Here is a 22598-nt window from a genome sequence, read left to right on the forward strand (position 1 = left end):
AGGGAATACCTATGCTGCCATAGTTTTATGGGATCTCTCTGTACAGACTATGAGCAAATTTAGGGGACTGTTCCTGCTGAATTGTGCTTAGTACAGGGAATACCTGAGTTGGCATATATATGGTATTTATAGGATTTCATATACATATCAAATCATTGTTACTCTGCAACTGTAAGAACTGTATGTTTGATTCAGATTCCGTCTGTAGCAGCGGGGGCTGCCCTGCAGGTTGGTATTGATAGCAGATAGAAATGCCAATTTTATTGTATTCCAACCTTTATATGTAATAAATGGTGCAGTAACTCTGCTATCCCCCGATTTGTTCCAATTATTATTATTGCAAAATAAAATACAAAAATGTAAACTTCCGAAAATTCACATTCAAGACTAATTGTATGTGGGCAGCTGTGTCTTATGTCTGTTGTATTATTGGGTACAATACAGGGGATACCGACAGACAGTGAGCAGGTGTTATCTCTATACTGTGTATAAATCAGATTATTTGACTGTTTTGTGCAATCTATGAACTCCTTCACTTACACTGTATCCCCCCCCCCAGCTTGACATAATTACCTGCTGCCCTGGATTTACCTGCTGATCTGCCCAATAAACTTCCCCCATCACTGGCTCTTAGACAAACTCTTGCCTCTCTTTCTCACTGCTGGGCCTAAATAAAACAGAAGCATAACCTGGAAAAGGTAGAAAAAAGATAATGATGGAAATATATTAGGGACCTTAGATTGTAAGCTCACCGGAGCAGTGACTGATGGGAATGTGATAGGAACATTTAGATTGTAAGCTCACTGAGGCAGGGACTCTAGAAAATGTTATAGGGACCTTAGATTGTAAGCTCACTGGGACAGGGACTGATGGGAATGTGATAGTGACCTTAGATTGTTAGCTCACTGGGACAGGGACTGATGGGAATGTGATAGTGACCTTAGATTGTAAGCTCACTGGGACAGGGACTGATGGGTATGTGATAGTGACCTTAGATTGTAAGCTCACTGGGACAGGGACTGATGGGAATGTAATAGGGACATTTAGATTGTAAGCTCACTGAGGCAGGGACTCTAGACAATGTTATAGGGACCTTAGATTGTAAGCTCACTGGGACAGGGACTGATGGGTATGTGATAGGGACCTTAGATTGTAAACTCACTGGGACAGGGACTGATGGGAATGTAATAGGGACATTTAGATTGTAAGCTCACTGAGGCAGGAACTCTAGGGAATGTGATAGGGACCTTAGATTGTAAATTTACTGGGACAGGGACTGATGGGAATGTGATAGGGAAATTTAGATTGCAAGCTCACTGAGGCAGGGACTCTAGGGAATGTGATAGGGACCTTGTAAACTCATTGGGACAGGGACTGATGGGAATGTGATAGGGAAATTTAGATTGTAAGCTTACTGGGGCAGGGACTGATGGGAATGTGATAGAGCCTTAGATTTTGTAAAGAATAAATACCTTTCCAATACAATATAGGGCTGAATACAATTCACTGGGCCACTCACTTGTTTAAATCCATTGAAGTTGGTCTGTTTGTTGCTCCTGTTTAATTGGGCATGAGATAAGTCTGTGTAATGAGAAAGAGATTGAGAAGGAAGAATGGCAAGTGAAAGACACACACAATTTCTCTCAACTGTCTGTTTTGTATCATTTGGGCTTCAGCTTTCATGTGGCACTTTGATGGTCTGACTGATCTTCCTGCCAATCATAATGAAACCCAATGTATTATCCTGGTAGAACAAAAGTCTATTATTATTATTATTATTATTGTCCTTTGTGCTTTTGCTCAGATTGTCTCTCACGTTGGAAACTTGGTCCCGTCTCTGTCCACGGAAGTCTCTGCAGTAGGACAATGGTGTCAGGCCGGGGGGCCGCTGTGCTGGGGCTGCTGGTGGTCAGTTGTGTCTCCAGACAAATCCCACTTACAGGTCAGTTGGTTTCTATTGACAAGGTTGTGACTGGGCCTTGCACTGTCACATCTCATGTGAGTGTCCTCATTGCTTGCAATCTAATCCTCAGTGTACTAAATATTACTACTGGTACTGGTACTTTCAAATCAATGTTTGTTATTTAAGTAGCATTGACTGGTATTTAGGAGATACTTGCTACACATAACCACATCCCTGGCACCAAGTCTACAATCCAGAATCCACAGTATCTCCCAATACTAGGCATTTCTTTTACTAACAATAAAGTGCAAATATAATTTATATTAGGGAAATGGCTAAAGGAGACCTAAAACCTAACTAAAAAAATATTGTACATGATAGTTTGTGCTTCTGTACCAGCCCAAGGCAACCACAGCCCTTTAGCAGTAAAGATCTGTGTCTCCAAAGATGCCCCAGTAGCTCCCCATCTTCTTTTCTGCTGATTCACTGATTCACATGCTCTGTGCTGCTGTCACTTACTGAGCTTAGGGAGCCACTCACAATATACAGTACACATAGAATAGAAATGTCACAATATAAGGCTGATTAGTAATTAATACACATATGGGGCAAATTGACTATGTGCCGAAGCGCCTAACGTTAGTGTCAATTCGCTAGCGTTGGTCATTTTCGTTACTTCGCAAATTCACTAAAGAACGCTGGCATAAATTCGCTAGTGTTACTTCGCACCCTTACGCCTGGCGAATTTGCGCAACGGACGCAACTACGCAAATTCACTAACGCGCGCAGTGTACTGAACGCTACCATTTACGCTAGACTTCCTTCGCCACCTCAGACCAGGCGAAGCACAATAGAGTAGATAGGGATTGCTTCAAAAAAAGTTCAAAATTTTTCGAAGTCCCAAAAAACGTTGGCGTTTTTTCTATATTATGGGTGATAGGCTGAAAAAGATCGAAATTTTTTTTGGGGCTCCCCTCCTTCCCCCCTACATTTCCTAACTCATGGCAACTTACCTATACAGTGGGCACATGTGTAGGGCAAAATAAATTTTTATTTGATGTTTTGAAGGTTTCCCAGGCTTGTGTAGTGCAGATACGTATTCCTCCATTGAAATTTGAATTTGGCGCCGTATGCAAATTAACCATCGCTAGCGTAACTTCGCAACCTTACGCTACCCTTGAGCGCAACTTCGGATTTTAGTGAATTTGAGGAGCGCTGGCGAAACTACGCCTGGCGAAGTGTGGCGAAGTGCGGCGAAGTTACGCCTGGCGCAACTACAAATCTTAGTGAATTTTGCCCCATAATTACTACATGGCAGCAGCACAGAAACCAGTGCAATTAGCATCAGAATTGAATAATCAGCAAACCTGTAGCATCAGCTTATATTACAGCCAGGGAAGCTCATTTTCTGCTGCTGGATAATTAGTGACAAGCCCTAAGCTCAGCTTCTCAACAGCCAATCAGAGCCCACTGAGCATGTGCAGTGTCACTGACACTAATAACGGAACCCAATCTAAAACTGTAGAAAATGAATAGGTTAAAAATTCTGTCCTGTTTCTAAAAATAATTCAGTCATTATCCCACTCTCAGCATCTGTCTCTCTTCAGGCAGCTTTGTGTCGGAGTCGGTTATTGTGAAAGACACTTGGCTCTAATACATTGTCCAGGCAAAGGCCAATTTATTTGACTGAATGAACTGTCTGTCAATCAGAACGTGACTCCGCCTCCTGCATGATGAGACACAGATGGTGGGTCAGGGAGGGTGTAACTTGATTAATGCTGAACCAGGACAGAATCTATCGCTTATATCATTATACTGAGAAAGTTCCTTATGCCCATGAGCTCAAGCTTATATTTCATTTTCATGATAGTTCCCCTTTAATATGGGTACCGTCCATGCTGCCATCTGCACCCTATTAACTACCAGTTGTTTCACCTTCTGATCTTCATGTAAAATGTCTTCACTTTCATTAGACTGCCAATAATCCAAATCTTTTCATGTTATTTTCGCTTTGTAGCACCCCCCTCCCCCATTCAAGATACTCCATTAAAACTATCCCTTTAAGAGAAAATGAATTTAATAAGCCTGTATTTCATTGGCACAAATCCGCTGCAGCAGGGCCCCTCTGAAGCTTGTCTTTTAGTGAGGGGCCCCATTGTTCTGCCGCTGGGTGGGTGCCAGTTATGGGCATGTCTCTCTGTCTCCTTCCCATACTCATTGGTGCTCAGTGCAGATTCCTATTCAATAATCAACATATCCAAAACTGTCATCTTCTTCAATGGACACAGGGGATATTAAATGCATTTTTAGAAATTGTTCAAGTTCAGTCAAAGGGACCCTCCCATATTCCCATAACATTAGAATGTCACCTATATATCAAAACCAGAGGTCCGTCCAACCCCAGCTTCCATGTGGAGTACCTCAAACTGCCACTTACCCAGGAGAGGAGACGTCATAAACTGAGTACACATCACCCGTATGTCTCTAGCACTGATTATCAACTGTAAATCCCTTATTGCCCCTGGGCCCAGCAACTGCTCAAAGCCAACAGCTCTTCCCATGTCTGTCCAGCTAAATGCTGGCAACATTCTCATCGTTCCGGGGTATGACGCCTGTACTGGGAGCACCCCTGATATTCCCTATTGTTGAAATACATAGAGGGCTCTGTGAAGTTCTAGGACTGGAAAGGGTTGAAGGGGTGATATAGGGAGGGCAAAGTTAGTAAATAAGAAATGTATTTGCCCCACGGACTCAGCACTTTATTTTGTGCCTCTTTCCAGTGGAACAACTGCCCACGATCACAGACGTCACCAAAGGAACTCAAGTTGCTTTTCCTGCTCATGAAGATTTTACCCTGAAATGTGAAGCGAAAGGGAATCCACGGCCAGTGTAAGAAATATATCAAATAGATCCTTTTGTTCCACAGAGGCTGAAAAAAATATTCAACTAAAACAAATGGAACATTTACATTTATATATATCCTGGAGAAGGACAGCTCAGTGTAGCCGAATTCAAGAGCCTTCACTGGGCCCACTTGCCCTGGGGCAATGTCATTACCCTGCCTTATGCACCACATTATCAGGGGCAGCAAAAACCCAACACTGATAACATTTTGGGGCAGAATTTTTTAACCCTGATAACATGGTATGGACCCATTGTAGGGTCAACCTTACTGGATGCATTGCAACAGTAACAATTTGGGGAGCCCTGGGGAATGTAAAAGCAGGGGTGTCTCTCCAAAGCCCAATTATTAGAACCACAGAGAAATTCTGTCAGCTATAGTTAGTTTAGTCCAGGAGCTATAACCAGAGCAGCATTGAGCAATCAGAGAAAGGCTTCCTGGAATTCTGGGTAGATCGTATTAAGTACTGTAACAAAGGTTAATGGGCCCTACACATTATCAGTTCACTTACTCTCAACCTCATACATTATTATTTATGGTATTGAGAGACTGCAATGGCTGCAACTGGTTCTGGTCCCTGAACGATCGGAAAACCAAAACAAAAAAGAAAATGGAACTTCAGCAGGTCACCTGCAAAATATTTATTCCTTGTTGTGGTAACACTTCTTAATGATACTGTACCTTCTACTCTATGACTCTTCTTGTCGAATCTACCAACAAACATGAAGCCATTCCAATGAACTGTACGTAATTTGCCTTTTAGCAGTTGTTCCTGGAGAAGTTCACAACCTCATTGGCAGTTTCCTTTTAGAACAACCTCTCTCAACAAAACATTTGGTTAGATCATTGGCCGCATCTCTATAGAGGAGGTCATTAGAAGATATTTTCCTAACCCGCATATACTGACCTTTAGGTATTTCTTTAAGGGTACAGGGCTGGTGACAATTCTCAACATGTAGGAAATTATTCCTATTCATCTTTTTGCCATATAACCCTTTTACCAAATTATTATCAACTATTCTGTGTTGATATCAAGAAAGTTGAATTCACTGGCTGAGGTCTCAAATGTAAATTTAACTGTAGAGTGAAAGTTGTTGGCTTCAATTATCATTTGTTCAAATTTATTTAAAAGGCCATCCCATATAATCAGTTTCCCTAAAATATGCTGCTCTCTTTTCAAGTATAAAATCCGCTACATCAGTACTGGTAGAGGCTGAAGAATTTGTGGTGCCGTAATTGTAGCATCTACTTTATCTCTGATTGTTTAGAAATGATTCTAATATTTCATGTATAATGGGTCCTTATACTGCCAAAAACATGGGACCTCTATAGGCTCTGCAGTAGCGCCTTCCCTTCCCTTTTTGTGTAGGGGTTAGAGAAAAAATGATTCCTTAACGAGACATATTCATCACACATTAAACAATACTTTAGATATGTGGATGATCCATTGATTCTAGTGATTTAGGAAGCTCAGATAATAAGGGGACTGATTAGAATGAAAGATGGAATTGGGAGAAAGTGTTTTTAGGCAAAATAATACAGAATTCTATGTTTATATTTATTAATGGCAAAATGGAAATAAATCCAGAATCTTTATGTTGCTTTAAACAGATTCCAGTGGACGAAGAATGGACAATCCTATGACCCATTCAGTGACCCAAATGTGCTCACAAGTGAAGATTCCGGAACATTTACCATCAATCACAATGCCCACAACATTTCTTCCTACAATGGCACATATTGTTGTTCTGTTACTAACAGACTGGGCACTGCCATTTCCCAAGAAACCAACTTTATTGTTCCAGGTAGTAAATATGTTACTATATACTTACCTACCTATAACTAGGAGTGGGACTCCCTCTTGTAACCCATAGCTCCCCTGTGGGTGATAAGGAATGAGCCCAAGAACCACAATTACACACAACTTACAGCTAAGATTGGGCACAGGATCACTAATGGCTGCCAATGTAGCACCTTAATAGTAACATTAGTGTGTGATTCATAGGGTGCAATTCAGTGGCACCTATTGACACAAGCCCCAAGTGGAACCCTGCAACGATTGCCATGTCCAATGGGGCAGAAATTCCAGGCTTCATTATGTACCTCATTGTGATTGGTGAGATGTGTGTGCAATGAATGCAATGGGATCATAACTATGTTGGATTCTCTCACTCCCAGCCAGTCCGGATATTCTCCCAGTGCTAATAGTAACACTCATGTGTAAACCCTACTCTGAGTTCTGATTGAATCCCTTCTTTGTGCAATAGGGGTACCAAAATTCCCAAAACATGAAATTCTGCCCTTGAAAGTGAGTGAAGGGGAATCTGTGATTTTAAGGTGCAACCCACCTTCTGGAATCCCACCAATTCATATTTACTGGATGACAGCAGGTAAGAGGAAGCTAATCATAATAGGTGAATATAATACATTATGTATGAGATTCTCTCCATTCTGCTAGAGGTTAGAAATCAATGTGATAGTTCTAGAAGTCCTCCGGCAACTCTCCCTCTCATTGGCTGGTCTGATAGTTGCACATGGATAGCTCTCCCTCTCATTGGTGGGCTTATAGTTACTAGTCTATGGGTGATTGTCTATCTCAGTCCAGCATATCTGAGCTCCATGGTTGGATAATCTCATGGAAGTCTCACTTTGTTCCTTGCAGACTTGGTGCAGATTCGACAAGACGAACGTGTGTCAGTGGGTCAGGATGGAAATTTGTACTTTGCCAATGTGCAGCATTCAGACAGCAGGGAAGATTATTACTGCTGCGCAGGCTTTTCCAGAATTAGAACTATTGTCCACAGTGTGCCAATGGCACTCACTATCATACCAGGTAAGGCTTTTCTTCTCCATGATTTCCAAGACCAAGAAAGGACGGCACTCTGAAGTAAAGCAGGTTTATTGCAGAATCCTACAGACTACAATCATCTTACGTGTTTCTGGAACAAAACCCTTAGTCATAGGCTCACACAATCAGAAAAGCCTGTGGGTTCTATACAAATAGGTGTAGCGACCCCTGCTGGGCATCATCTCACTTAACAGTTAAAACACACGTTTATTCATTTTATAAAACCAATTGGTGTTGTGTGTAAAATCAAATAAAAACCATTGTAGTTTGGCGAAACCTTGTGCCTTGTTAGTTTTAGATCTCATTAACTTGTCTTCTCGCTTCTATAAAATATCAACTAACTAAAGTTGGCCATAGACGCAAAGATCTCATCGGACGAATCGTGGATTCGTACGATATTCGGACCGTGTGTGGAGAGTCCCGACATTTTTCATCCGGCGGAGATCGGTCGTTTGGTCGAGGGACAGGTTAGAAGGTTTCTGTCGGCTGTGGGTAATATCTCTGTGTGTATTGCCCATCGTACGGTTTTCAGTGGTCACCAGCTTTGTCTATCGTACGATTACTGTCAGGGCTTGATCTGTTCTTTTACTACTTTATTTCATCTGAATGGTAAGACTTTGATCTGAATGGTTAATGGCGGTCGGGAGATGGGAAAGTCCGATCGTACATTGATTCGTATGATCAGATCTTTGCATCTGTGGCCAACTTTAGTTTTTAACTTTAGAACATTGACTGGTTCTAATCTCAGTTTGTAATCCATGTAGGAATTTATAGTATCAATCACTATGGGGCAGATTTATCAAAGTTCGAAGTGAAAATTGGAATTAAAAACATTTTGAGCTAATTTTTGTGTACTTCAACTAAGGAATTTATCATTTAAGGGCTGATTCACTAACTTCGAGTGAAGGATTCGAAGTAGAAAAACTTAGAATTTTGAAGGTTTTTTTGGGCTACTTCGACCATCGAATGGGCTACTTCGACCTTCGACTACGACTTCGAATCGAAGGATTCGAACTAAAAATCGTTCGACTATTCGACCATTCAATAGTCGAAGTACTGTCTCTTTAAAAAAAACTTCGACCCCCTAGTTTGGCAGATAAAAGCTACTGAAGTCAATGTTAGCCTATGGGGAAGGTCCCCATAGGCTTTCCTAAGTTTTTTTGATCGAAGGATATTCCTTCGATCGTTGGATTAAAATCCTTCGAATCGAATTTGAAGGATTTAATCGTTCGATCAAAGGAATAATCCTTTGATCGTTTGAATGAATTTTCTGCGCTAAATCCTTCGACTTTGATATTCGAAGTCGAAGGATTTCAATTCCTAATCGAATATCGAGGGTTAATTAACCCTCGATATTCGACCCATAGTGAATCAGCCCCTTAGTGTATATGTATCACTATATGGATTAGAAACTGAGATAAGAACCAGCCAATAGTCTAAAGTTAAGACCTAAGTTAGTTGATATTTTATAGAAGCGAGAAGACAAGTTAATGAGATCTAAAACTAACAAGGCACAAGGTTTCGCCAAACTACAATGGTTTTTATATGATTTTACACACAACACCAATTGGTTTTATAAATTAATAAACATGTGTTTTAATTGTTAAATGAGATGATGCCCAGTAGGGGGTCGCTACACCTATTTTGTACATAACACACATGCATTTCTGATTGTGTGAGCCTATGACTAAGAGATTTGTTCCCGAAACGCGTAAGGCGATTGTTGTCTCCATGATTCGGCAATAAACCTGCTTAACTTCGGAGTTCCGTCCTTTCTTGGTCTTGGAAATCGTATGCGCAGTAGGGACGCTGTGGAAAGAGCACCCGGACCTTTGTGGGGGAACAGTCAAGGGAGCATGAGTTTTTGTGCGGTGGCCTTTGTTTTTTCTTTTTCTTCTGCACAACTTTGTCCAAAGCAAATAATGCCATAATCCCTTAAATGGTTAAAGGAATTGGAGCGGCTCTGATTGGCACTGCTGTGATGGAAGTGTTGGGGTCTTATGTAGTGGGGGGATCAGGGATGATTGGTTCTGCTCACTTGGGAATGATTCTGGAGATGATCAGTATCATGTGTTGGTAATGACTTGCACCACTCCCGTGAGGTCGAGTAGCATTACTAACATGGGAAACAGTGGCTTGAGTTATTGAAGGAATATTAAGGGTTACTGGGATTACACTCAGCAGTAAAGTCACTGCTAATACACAGGCTAAACTGGGTCCTGGGAACTAATGATTGTGGGACTAATAAGCAGCACAATGTGGGGGGCTCCATTCTGTTACAAAGAAAAAGGAACATGACTTAGAGTAGGAAATGAACCCAGATTTCTGCCTTGTGGGTCTGTATAAACATCAGTTATGGATTTGTATGGAGTCTAAAGAATGGAGAAGAATGGATTATCCAAGAAGGAGAACAGCCAATCAGAGCAGTTATAAGACACGGCGCCAAATAAAAGAGAAAAGTGCTTTGAGTTAGACACAAATATTTCCCAGCAATGATCATTATTGAATTCAATGTTAGTAGATAGCCCCTTGGGGTCTGTTTTACATGCCATTATTACTGTGTATTGCAGGTGATTCCCTACAGGAGCGGAGGCCGAGGATACTGACCCCCCAGGGCCCGAGTGGCTCCGTGACGGTGCTGAGAGGGGAGGAGCTGAGCTTGGAGTGTATTGCTGAGGGTCTGTGAGTATTGCCCCTCGTATACTTAGTTACATGGGACATTTCACTATACGAGGCCCGACTTGTGCTGAATCAGCCTGTTTGTGATGCGTTTGGTACATTTAGGAATGAAACGTCTGCTAAATGTGCCCCCATCTGGCCAACACTCACCTACAATTCATTGGAGTGGGTTCTGTTTTATTAGAGTTTCTTTCTAAAATCCAGCTTTAAACAGCTGTACATGGGGAATAAGAAGTAGCAGACACATGTCCACTCCTCACATTATACATTAACCACTGAATGATGGAACCAGAGCCAGAGAATGACTGGAGCTTTATTACTTGGGCTGACAAGTTTTATTTGCTGCTTATTCACAGGCACCATGTCAAGTCACTAGATAAGCTGAGCCTTAAACCCAACCATAGAATACTGTCCCCCCCCACAGCACCTCTTATTCAAGTGAGGGAAGCCCACCACAAACAGATCTACATGTAAACAATTTGCCCAACATAGAGACAATTCCAAGCATTCCAATACTAACCCTATGGACACTCCCGTAAAGTGTCAGAACTGTAAATTTAAATTCTTATGACAAAATCAACATAATTAAAGAAGATCTTGGCTCTCACATGTCCCTTAAGGTGACCATAGACACACAGATAAGATTATTGACACACTTTAATAAGATTAATGGCAGCATTCCTCCTAGACTTCAAGCAATGCATAACCCAGACATGCCTGTAGAATCATTAACCTCAGACATGCCAGTGGAATCATTACAGAAACTGAATTCAGAGCATTGTATTAACCTCAAACATGCCAGTAGAATCATTATAGAAGCTTGATTCAGAGCATTAGATTAACCTCAGACATGCCAGTAGAATCATTACACTAACTGGATTTATAGAATTGTATTAACCTTAGACTTGCCAGTAAGTTTGTGGGTAGTGTTGTTAATGAATCGTCTCCAGATATAACATGGACAATACATAGGGTATGCCCCACCCACCCATGCCCCTTACAGTTCCGACTCCCTCCCCTATGCAAGTGGCAACTCTAGGGGTAGCTAACAAATTAGAAAGCACAAACTAGAGTCTAAAGTTAGAAACAATGCTTGAAGGTTTGTAAGAAAACCCTTTGTTTCTGTATTGGCTCAGTAACAACAAATTGGTAATGGGGCATTTGCTTTAGGCCGACCCCCAACATCACGTGGTATAAAGAGAACAGCGGCAGAGTCATGCTGGGAAGTCATGGCAAGTTACTGAAGATTAAGGATGTTTATGAGGAGGATCATGGGATTTACCTGTGCAAAGCTGAGAATAGTTTGGGGTCGGTAGAGCATGTGTTCCATGTTCGTGTAGAAGGTAAGTCCTTAATAATCTCTTTGTCTTTTTCTGCTTTAAAAAACAGTGTTCTGGTTAATTCTTATTAATATGTATGTGTATTCCACCAGAACTACTTATTGTCTGTACTGAATAACCTGTATAATGTCATCAGCCATAACTGCTACTTAATTATGCCACTTGTGTGATATGACTCATTAATTAATGTACCCCCTCATCGTTATTAAATATCATGATAAAAAGACACAGAACCCCTCAGTGACTTCTAATATCCTTATCATTTACAGTAGGGGGTACATTATCCCTTATAATACATGAGTGATACTCAGAGTTCCCTGTATAACTCAGCCTTGTGTCTTTATATGGTCACAGAACAACCCCTCAGTGACTTCTAATATCCTTATCATTTACAGTAGGGGGTACATTATCCCTTATAATACATGAGTGATACTCAGAGTTCCCTGTATAACTCAGCCTGCAGCCGTGTGTCTTTATATGGTCACAGAACAACCCCTCAGTGACTTCTAATATCCTTATCATTTACAGTAGGGGGTACATTATCCCTTATAATACATGAGTGATACTCAGAGTTCCCTGTATAACTCAGCCTGCAGCCTTGTGCCTTTATATGGTCACAGAACAACCCCTCAGTGACTTCTAATATCCTTATCATTTACAGTAGGGGGTACATTATCCCTTATAATACATGAGTGATACTCAGAGTTCCCTGTATAACTCAGCCTGCAGCCTTGTGCCTTTATATGGTCACAGAACAACCCCTCAGTGACTTCTAATATCCTTATCATTTACAGTAGGGGGTACATTATCCCTTATAATACACGAGTGATAGAGTTCCCTGTATAACTCAGCCTGCAGCCTTGTGTCTTTATATGGTCACAGAACAACCCCTCAGTGACTTCTAATATCCTTATCATTTACAGTAGGGGGTACATTATCCCTTATAATACATGAGTGATACTCAGAGTTCCCTGTATAACTCAGCCTGCAGCCTTGTGCCTTTATATGGTCACAGAACAACCCCTCAGTGACTTCTAATATCCTTATCATTTACAGTAGGGGGTACATTATCCCTTATAATACATGAGTGATACTCAGAGTTCCCTGTATAACTCAGCCTGCAGCCTTGTGCCTTTATATGGTCACAGAACAACCCCTCAGTGACTTCTAATATCCTTATCATTTACAGTAGGGGGTACATTATCCCTTATAATACATGAGTGATACTCAGAGTTCCCTGTATAACTCAGCCTGCAGCCTTGTGCCTTTATATGGTCACAGAACAACACAGAGCTTGGCTCTATACTGCAATGAATTTTAGAAATGATGGGACTCCTCAATACTAGAAGGCTGTTTGTTAACCTAACCACTGAACATGTAAATACAGGGCAGAGGGCCATAGCAGCTCTTGACATTGCTAAGGCATTCGATACAGTCGAGTGGCCTTATCTTTGGAGAGTGCTTGGAAAATTTGGGATAGGTCCCAGGTTTCAAAGCCTTGTCAAATTGTTATACCACTCCCCCCGTGCTTCGCTCAGGGTTAACTCCACGCTTACTCCATCCTTCGGCCTCGCAAGGGGAACCAGGCAGGGGTGTCCCCTGTCCCCCCTCCTTTTCGCCTTAGCTATCGAGCCCTTTGCACAGGCTGTCCGGCAGTCTGATGGAATCGTAGGGTTCAGAACCCATGACCTCGAAGAAAAAATACAGCTGTATGCTGACGACACTCTAGTATACTTGGGGGACAGGGGGCCCTCTTTGGGGCACTTACTGAAGATTACCAAACTGTTTGGGGAACTGTCTGGCCTTAGGGTGAGTCCTACGAAATCGGTGCTATTCCCAGTAGACCCTCTGGGAGTGGAGGAGCAGGTGGGCAACACTGCAATGCCCATCGTTGATAAATTCACATACCTAGGAATTGTGATAACCAGAGACTTGCACCAGTATTGTAATAATAATGTTGATAACCAGGTAAATTGGCTGGTCGGTAAAACCAAAATTTGGCAGCATCTACCCCTGGGCCCTGTTGGGCGGATACAGCTCATTAAAATGTTGGTCATGCCCAAGATCTTATATCCATTATGGCATTCCCCGGTGTGGGTGCCCTCCAGGACCTTTGAGTCTATCAATAGGCTGTTAAAGAAATTTATTTGGGGTAAATCCAGGCCAAGGCTGAACTTCCAGACTCTTACCAGACCAAGAGATGAAGGGGGAATGGCCCTGCCCAATATGCTACATTACTTCTTAGCTGCCCAACTTACTCATCTGGTTACAATGTTGCAGCCGAACCACTACCCACCGCTACACCAGTTGTGGAAGGGAGCATCCAATACCACTGTCTTCCCATGGGGAGCAATCCTGGGGGCTAAAGGCCAAGGGGGGAACCACATCCTGCTGACTCAGAGGAGGGCCTTGGAAAAAGTGCACGAGTTGATAGCCTTTGAGAAAGTTGACCCCCATGCACCTCTATGGGATAACGTCAAATTCCCACATCTGGCCCGTATTGTTCCCTTTCAACTCTGGATTAGGAATGGTATTACAAGTATAGGGGATGTGTGGTCAGGTGACTCTCTGAAATCATTCGCTGAAATAAAATCTCAATTTAATATACCCAATTCCCAATGGCTAGCCTACCAACAAATCCGAAGTGCCTTGCTCAAACAGAACAAGGCAAAACCTATTAAGTTGGCTACTTCTAGGCTCATAGCAACCCTCCAGAGGCCGAACCAGAGGGGTCTCCTCTCGGGGATATATAAGTTAATACAGGAGTCCTTGGTTAAACGCAACCCGCTGCGGGCACGGGAGGGTTGGGACAGGGACCTACCCTATTTAACTGATGGTCAGTGGGTGGAGGCTCTTAGAGCTTCGAAACAGGTATCATTCAACTACAATGACAGGCTGCTGCAGGTATATATGTTACATAGAGCTTACTACACCAGAGTGAGGCTGCATAAGATCTACCCCAATGTCTCCCCTATTTGCTTGAGATGTGCATCACAGCAGGCCACCATGATGCATTCAGTGTGGCAGTGTGCGCAATTGCGGCCCTACTGGGAAGGAATCATAACCCACCTCTCCACCGTAGTGGGCTCGAAGTTGCCTCTTGACCCAAGCCTTTGCCTTTTGGGCATAGACATCGGGGAGTGTACCCCGAGTGCACATAAGCAGTTAATAGCTAGAGCATTGTTCCAGGCTAGGAGGCAAATTACACTAAACTGGAAGAGCAGCTCCCCACCATCTGTTATGCTCTGGCATCAGGCAGTTACCACAGTAGCTAATAAAGAAAAGATTATTCTGACCAGAAGCGGATTGCTGCCTAGGAGGTGGGGAAGCTGGCAGTTATGGCTAGACACTGAGTTAGCGTATAGTTAGGATGTGTGATCCTAGGCACTGGCATTGTACTTGGTAAATGTTGACTATGCTGATTTTACTTCATATGTACTTCTGGAAGTCTATTGTATTTTATGTTCTGCAATTTTTGCTAACGTGGAAATGCTGATTGTATGTATCTGTGATTCCTAATAATCTTGGCTTGAGCAAAAAAAAAAGAAATGATGGGACTCATTTCTCCTGCAGGGCCTCCTCGATGGAAGGAAGAGCCAGGAGACAGAGCAGTAAGTGTAGGATCAAACGTTGTCCTCCAATGCTCGGCAATAGGGAGGCCTGACCCAGAGATCAGATGGAAGAGAAATGGTCTCCCATTAGAAAGTAAGTGATGGGAAGTTCTGCCCCTTTGGCAACTTAGATCTCTTCTTTAGAGATATGTCCTCAATACTGTAGGTCTCTTGGTTGGCTCTTATCTCTAGGAATATGGAATATGTCCCCATCATATAACTGCGTATAGGATATAAATGTGTAATGTAGGTGTGAGGTGTGTGGGGGTTTATCTGCAAAAATATACCTTGAACTGTAGTTCTAAATCTTCTAATGGGGCTTGTGTTTTGTGCCATATAATTAAAGGGGAACTAGTTTCTTGGTTTAAGGTAAAATTGAACCATTGATCCAGTTGTGGGTGTCACAAAATGAGACTTGTGGTTATTGGGTTATTTTTGTGCAATTGTATCTTCATGCAGAAGGTTCTACTTCTCATACCCATCATGTCCTGGACAAAGAAATAATCCTGAGGAACCTGCAACTGTCCGACACTGCAGTTTATCAATGCGAAGCAAGGAACAGGCATGGGACCATTCTAAGCAGTGCTAACATCAATGTTCTAGGTAAGGGAACCCCAGTGTCTGACCCCAGTACATGAGTCATATGGTTACCCCCCCTATTTGCTGCTTAAAATAATGAACTAATTTATACTAGGACAATTACCCCAGTTCACAGACAGCCAGTGACTCCATGTGTATTGTACCCCCAGATATTGCCCCCGTGATACTCACCCCCGACAGCAGAACCTACTCAGCCGTCCTTGGACACAGCATCTCCCTGCATTGTGATGTCTTCGCTTTCCCTCCTGCTGAAGTCTTCTGGTAACTGCTCCTCTTTACACTTCCACTTCATTTTTCTTCATTTTCGTAATGCTAACTTGGGCTTACAGGCCAAAAGGGGTTGGTGTCCAGTGATAGGAGCTTGGGTTACATGTGACTCAACACTTCAGGCTGGGGCCTTCGCTAAGTGGCAGATTTCATGAATGATGTTGTGCAACTACAACTCTCAGACTACTTTGCAAATAAAAATAGGAAAAGATGGATGCCAGGAGATTTTTATGATGAAACAAAAGGGTAACAGTTTATTTGTACAAGACAAATGTCCTCAGGTTTACTTACAGTCATATGAGGTATATGCAAATAGTACTAGCAGTCAAGTAGTAAGAGGATTCCAGGCAGATGTACCTTTAAGTGGTCCAGATCCCACCCAGCGGTCAGGGAGAATGAGTCTAAGCCTGACACCCTATCCACTGTGGTCCCTTCCCAAAGGAAATCTCACTCTCCTAGAGAGTCTATAACAGATATAACCTGTCTCTAACTAACCTTGTTCACGAGGTCCCTGCTCCCCGACTCAGACACTGAGGTGCTGGTCCTTTAATGCAATGGCTTTACTGGGCCTTGGTGTACCCAGGCTCAATGGGCACATCCAGATGGTAAGGACACCAGCAGCCAAAGAGGAAGATCCAGCCCTTTCCAAATACTATATGGAAGTGTGGTAGGAAGTGATAAGGACATATTAAACCTATGGGTCCGTACATTTTGCTTTTATTATGGGTTTCTGAAGGAAATGTACTTTTGTGAGATTCTCTCAGGTTGGTCAGTAGATCACAGGGATGACCCCTCTTTTCCTAAGGCAACGTCACTGACCCCATTCCTGGTACCCAGCACAGACTCCTGATCTTATTGGTCCTCATCTGTGAAAAAGGGGTGGAGTTTGGAGTGAGCTCTCTCTCTGTCCAGGAAGTGGGGGGTCAAATTAGAGAAAAGAGGAGAAAGACAAAAACTGTGAAATATTTGTAGTTACTGGATTGAGTGACTCCAGCACAGGTTTGATAAGGATTCAGATTACTAGTCTGTTCTGGTTTCAAAAGAATGATCTTGTTTTTGTTTGCATATATTTTTGTGGAATTTTCTAGTAGAAAACCCGGCTGTGAATAAAACTTGGGGTTACACCTGATTAAAGTTACACTGGGAGTCACTGCTGTGAAAGGTACTGGCACTTGGGCCATTTGTGTGAATTCCCACACAGGTTAATAGAACTGTTGTCAACATGTAGAAGTGCCAATATGTAGGAGGGCTTCCTTTTTCTTTAAGGGAACAGTATCCACCGGCACCAACCTCTTTAACACCAACGTTAGACCACACACAGTTGTATTTACCACACAAGAACTGTGACAAGTTGTAACAGCGGCTTTATTTCTGAGACACACCAGAGTCTTTCCATTCAGGCACCTTCCTTTACGTTCCTTAGGCATTTGGCTCCCACCCAACCTCCTAGTGGTCCGGTATATGCTACACCCGTATCCCTCCACTCTCCAATAGTGGTCCGATACCTTCAGGGTGATACCCCTCCACTCTTCCAGGTTAGGCCTTTTTATCTAAATCCTGGCCTGAAGCCCTGGTGTCCTCCCTTCCTAGACTTACACTTCCACTGGATCCCTAACTAACGGAGTGTCCATTGGAAACGAATTCCTCTTCCTCCTCGTTGGGTCCACAACTGCCCTTGCTACACACCCCCATGAACCTAGTGCTCGCTCACTAAGGATCTTTCCTATTATAACTTTTCCTAGTTTAAACCGTCGGGTCTTCACTTACCCTGCCAGGTGATGTTATTCTGGCCATGCCCTCCTACAAAGTGGCTTCACTTGGGCAGTGCACCTCCTTTTATACCCCTCTCTGTCCCTGGTGGCCAGGGGGAAAAACTACACTTATATTAAAGAACTCTGCCCTCTAATGGTGATTCACACAAATTACAGCCAACACACAAACATATACAGTATATACATTTCACATACAAACACATTTTGTCACACAAAAAGATTACAAAATTCCCACACACAACACTCTTCATCACATTCCACCCCCTTACAAGTACCCTGTAATAACCCCCTTCCTATTACTGGGTCTCTCATATTTACTTAAGATATTTCTCTTTTGACTCGTTTCTGCTCTGCATGAAGCAAATGTTACTCAGGGAATCTAAATTCCTTCTTCATTTTCCAATATAAGCCCCTTCAGAAAAATGTGTGATTTAATCATCAGTAGTAAGTGTTAGTTTATTGGTTTACATACCATAGATTGGCCCTTTCAGATTACTCTTTGTTATTCCTAATGGCAGCTCCTTTTGGGTAACCAGTGCTTCTGATCTGTTGCTTTATGATAAAGGTTGGTAATGGGGTCACCAACAGACAATCTGATATTTACATAGAAAGGGACCGTGTTGCTCATTTGCTGCAATCAATACTTCAACTAAAACATCTGAGAAGAAAGTAAAGCAACTCATTGGATAAGGAAAGATCCGGTTAGAAATAGTAGTCATTGTGGAATAGAACAGAACAATTATGGGATCCTGCTTTTTAGTAGGAGGAGGAAACAACCTCAATGTCATTCCTTTTGCTTTTAGCCCAGAAATCCAGATCATCACTATGATCAGCAGCTCCAGCATTTTCCAGGTTCCAGGGATATATTATCATTTAGAAGCCATAAAACTATACTATATATATATATATATGATACAGTACCATAGAATAAAATCTATTCTTTACTCCACTTCTCAGCGATTCTAATCCTCAGTGTATATGAATTGATAGGAGCCGGGAGGACAGCACTATTGGGTTGCAAGCTGAGCGCTATATCGTGTATGAGAATGGCACTCTTCATATTGTAATGGCCGAGACAGAAGATGCTGGAGATTATACTTGTTGGGTGTCAAATGCCAGAGGAAAGACTGCCCTCAGCACCCACCTGATACTTCGAGGTACCCATCACTTCCCTCATTATCTTCCAGCTGACTTCAGTCTATTAATAAGAGGCTTTCTTTTTCGTCTTCTTAGAGCCAACAAGAATCTTCTTGCTTCCCGAAAACCCCTGGGTCAGAAGCTCTCGTGACATAACATTGACTTGCCATGTCCAGTGTGATATTTATTTGTTTAACAGTCTCAACATTAGATGGAGAAAAAACGGGAAAGAGTTAAACAAAAGTGATCAAAGGTACAAAGATCTTCTGTTGGGTCTTATGATGGGGAAACTGATGGGACAGTCAGGGCAATTAGGAAGAGGGATACACAGCCACAAAAATGTCCTGTAACCAACAAAGGGATATTCAGCCATAATGAGACATTGAGGTCAAAAGTCACGGGAGATAAAGAGCTCTCAATACCTGTTGAAGTACAAGGGTGTTTGGGTAATTCTGCATTAGGTTCAGCCATAGTTGCATTGTGTAGAAGGAACAGAACAAGTCAAATCACATCCAAATATTCTGTTTCCATTCAGAGTTCAGATCCAGATGGACACTTTATCAATTTCTAATGTCAGTTGGGAAGATGACGCCACCTACAGCTGCACCGCTGAAACCTCCCTGGACTCTGTCACGGTAGAGACTCACCTAAACGTTCAAGGTGAATGTCATCTTAAATTGTCAGGCATCATGGACCAGCAGCCAAGCTTTTCCTGAGGTTTTGGTTTATGACTTCAAATAGAGAAAATACAATTTCAAATAGAAAGGAGAAAAAGCTAAACTGACAGTTAGGGTTGCACATGCACATTCAGGGAGGGACGGGACAGGACAGAGCACCATGATTTTTTTCCAGAGAGGGTTTGGACAAGGGATTTCGGTGATACAAGTATTAGGGATTCCAATGTGTGGGGAGTAATTTCCACAAAGAGGGATGAGGGTTCCCTCCTATTGCAAAGGATTTCATTTGTATGGTATGAGGAATTATCCATCAAGGGGGGGTTTTCCATGAGGCTGAAATGCAGGATTTACACTTGTGGGAAGGGATTTTGGTGACGTTACAATGAGGGTTTGCCACTATTGGAAGAGGATTGCTGTCAGGTTGGGGGGAGGGAATGTCTGTAAGGTTGGGGTGCTGGTGACAATATTACTGACTTTTGGCAGATGTTCCAAATCCTCCAACAAACCTGTATCTGTCAGAGAAGCAAAACCGCAGTGTTCAACTGTCCTGGGCAACAAATGACTCTCACAACAGCCCCATCCTGGGTATGTATGGGGAGCCTCCCCACTCTCCCAGCAGTGGAGCGTATACTCCATACATTCTCTATATATGTGTGTCTGTTCCTACCTGTCTCACTCACTCATGTTCTCTATATTGAACACCAGCCCCTTAGTCTATCTCCTCTCTCTCCCAATACAGAGTTCATTATTGAGGCCCAGAGGCCAAACAACAAGATGGCGTCATGGGAGGACGCTGCGCGAGTTGGAGGAAACGCATCCTCAGTTGTGCTGCCACTTATTCCCTATTCCGACTATTGCTTCCGAGTCTTTGCTGTGAATGAAATTGGCAAAAGTCTTCCAAGTCCAGTGTCAGAGAGATACAGCACGGCGCCCACGGGTAACTCTAGTTAACCAATGGATTTGCATCTCTGTAACCCTTTCTTGGCACACTTCTTTGGAACAGGATCACACTTGCTTCAACCTGATGTTTACCTGTGGCAATCCAGAAGTCCAGCAAACCCAGAACCTCCGCAGAATTTGAGAGACTGGGAAACTGGGATCTTCTGGCACAGGGCCTCAAATTAATGGGCAGTAAGATGTGCACCAGCAGTAAATGCAACGGCATCTTATTAATGAAAAGTCCTGCAATAGATCTGTCTGACTCAGGAACAGAAATACTCTCTGACTCACTGGTGGAAATGCTCTCTGACTCACTAACAGAAACTCTGTCTGATTCACAAGCAGAAATACTCTCTGACTCACTAACAGAAATACTCTCTGACTCACTAACAGAAATACTTTCTGACCTACTAACAGAAACGCTGTCTGACTCACTAACAGAAATACTTTCTGACTCACTAGCGGAAATGCTTTGTGACTCACTAACAGAAATACTCTCTGACTCACTAGTGGAAACGCTGTCTGACTCACTAACAGAAATACTTTCTGACTCACTGGTGGAAACTCTGTCTGACTCACCAGCAGAAATACTCTCTGACTCACTAGCGGAAATACTCTCTGACTCATTAACAGAAACTCTGTCTGACTCACTGGTGGAAACTCTGTCTGACTCACTAACAGAAATACTTTCTGACTCACTGGTGGAAATACTCTCTGACTCACCAGCAGAAATACTCTCTGACTCACCAGCAGAAATACTCTCTGACTCACTAACAGAAATACTCTCTGACTCATTAACAGAAACTCTGTCTGACTCACTGGTGGAAACTCTGTCTGACTCACTGGTGGAAACTCTGTCTGACTCACTAACAGAAACACTCTCTAACTCACTAGCGGAAATACTCTCTGACTCATTAACAGAAACACTCTCTGACTCACTGGTGGAAAGCTCTCTGACTCACTCGCAGAAATACTCTGACTCACTAACAGAAATATTCTCTGACTCACTAACAGAAACTCTGTCTGACTCACTAACAGAAACACTCTTTGACTCACTAACGGAAATACTTTCTGACTCACTATTAGAAACGCTCTCTGAATCACTAGCGGAAATACTCTCTGACTCACTAACAGAAACTCTGTCTGACTCACTAGCAAAACACTGTCTGACTCGCTAACAGAAATATTCTCTGACTCACTAACAGAAACACTCTCTGAATCACTAGCAGACATACTCTCTGACTTACTAACAAGAAACACTCTCTGATTCACTAGTACAGTCTCATAATTATAAAGATTAAGATTGTTGCTCTACTCAACCCATTCCTATTCTGAACCATCTATCGATTTAATGATTGCAAGACCCTGTTTCACATAATTGTAAAGTCTTTATTTTGTTTTCAAGGGAAGGGGATGGGGAGAAACATGTAACCAAAACATGGTTCACAGTTAGTAATAAGCATTAACATGTGGTATCTCCAGAGGTCTCATGCAAACCCTTACATTCATACAATAGTATTGTCCTATCCAATTACAATGACAATCTAACCAGCAGGTAGAGGTGTCACAAATCGGGGAGCTTTATTAAGTTAACATCAAGCCATGGGCTCCATATTCTATCACAGTTATCTGGGTACCTTTGAGCCATATAGATGTGTTTAATGGGGGGAACAGCTTTGTTAATTATGTTGATCCATTGGGCAAGTGTTGGGGTGTTGAGTACCTGGTACAATCAGCTTTTTGGATGTCATGGAGAATTAGTTCCACCGTAGTTGGCCTTTAAATGGATGGCGAAATTGGAGGTATATATAGAGTTGTAGTTTTGGCTTATTGAGTTGTATCTGAAGCTGCTGGAATGTAGGGAATACCTGATTCATTAATGTCCCCAAAAACTTAAACCCATTAATGGCCAGTACAAGATGT

The 22598-nt window shown here is 42.4% G+C and overlaps 1 protein-coding gene across 2 annotated transcripts in view; it reads left to right on the forward strand.

Moving 5' to 3' along the window:
* The window catches only part of LOC108705354 (neural cell adhesion molecule L1-like protein), a 57566-nt gene that overhangs the window by 11262 nt on the left and 23706 nt on the right, over window positions 1-22598 (forward strand). For both annotated transcript variants that reach the window (XM_018242196.2, XM_018242197.2), the window contains exons 2-16: window positions 1805-1942; window positions 4684-4792; window positions 6417-6610; window positions 7073-7195; window positions 7468-7638; window positions 10224-10335; window positions 11503-11675; window positions 15246-15377; window positions 15743-15886; window positions 16033-16144; window positions 18913-19079; window positions 19156-19312; window positions 19595-19719; window positions 20220-20321; window positions 20476-20673. In XM_018242196.2, the coding sequence (XP_018097685.1) occupies window positions 1867-1942; window positions 4684-4792; window positions 6417-6610; window positions 7073-7195; window positions 7468-7638; window positions 10224-10335; window positions 11503-11675; window positions 15246-15377; window positions 15743-15886; window positions 16033-16144; window positions 18913-19079; window positions 19156-19312; window positions 19595-19719; window positions 20220-20321; window positions 20476-20673 (2095 nt within the window). In that variant the 5' untranslated portion in view covers window positions 1805-1866. The remainder of the gene's footprint in view (window positions 1-1804; window positions 1943-4683; window positions 4793-6416; window positions 6611-7072; window positions 7196-7467; window positions 7639-10223; window positions 10336-11502; window positions 11676-15245; window positions 15378-15742; window positions 15887-16032; window positions 16145-18912; window positions 19080-19155; window positions 19313-19594; window positions 19720-20219; window positions 20322-20475; window positions 20674-22598) is intronic.

This window comes from Xenopus laevis, chromosome 4L (assembly GCF_017654675.1).
Source record: "Xenopus laevis strain J_2021 chromosome 4L, Xenopus_laevis_v10.1, whole genome shotgun sequence".
Classification (NCBI taxonomy): domain Eukaryota; kingdom Metazoa; phylum Chordata; class Amphibia; order Anura; family Pipidae; genus Xenopus; species Xenopus laevis.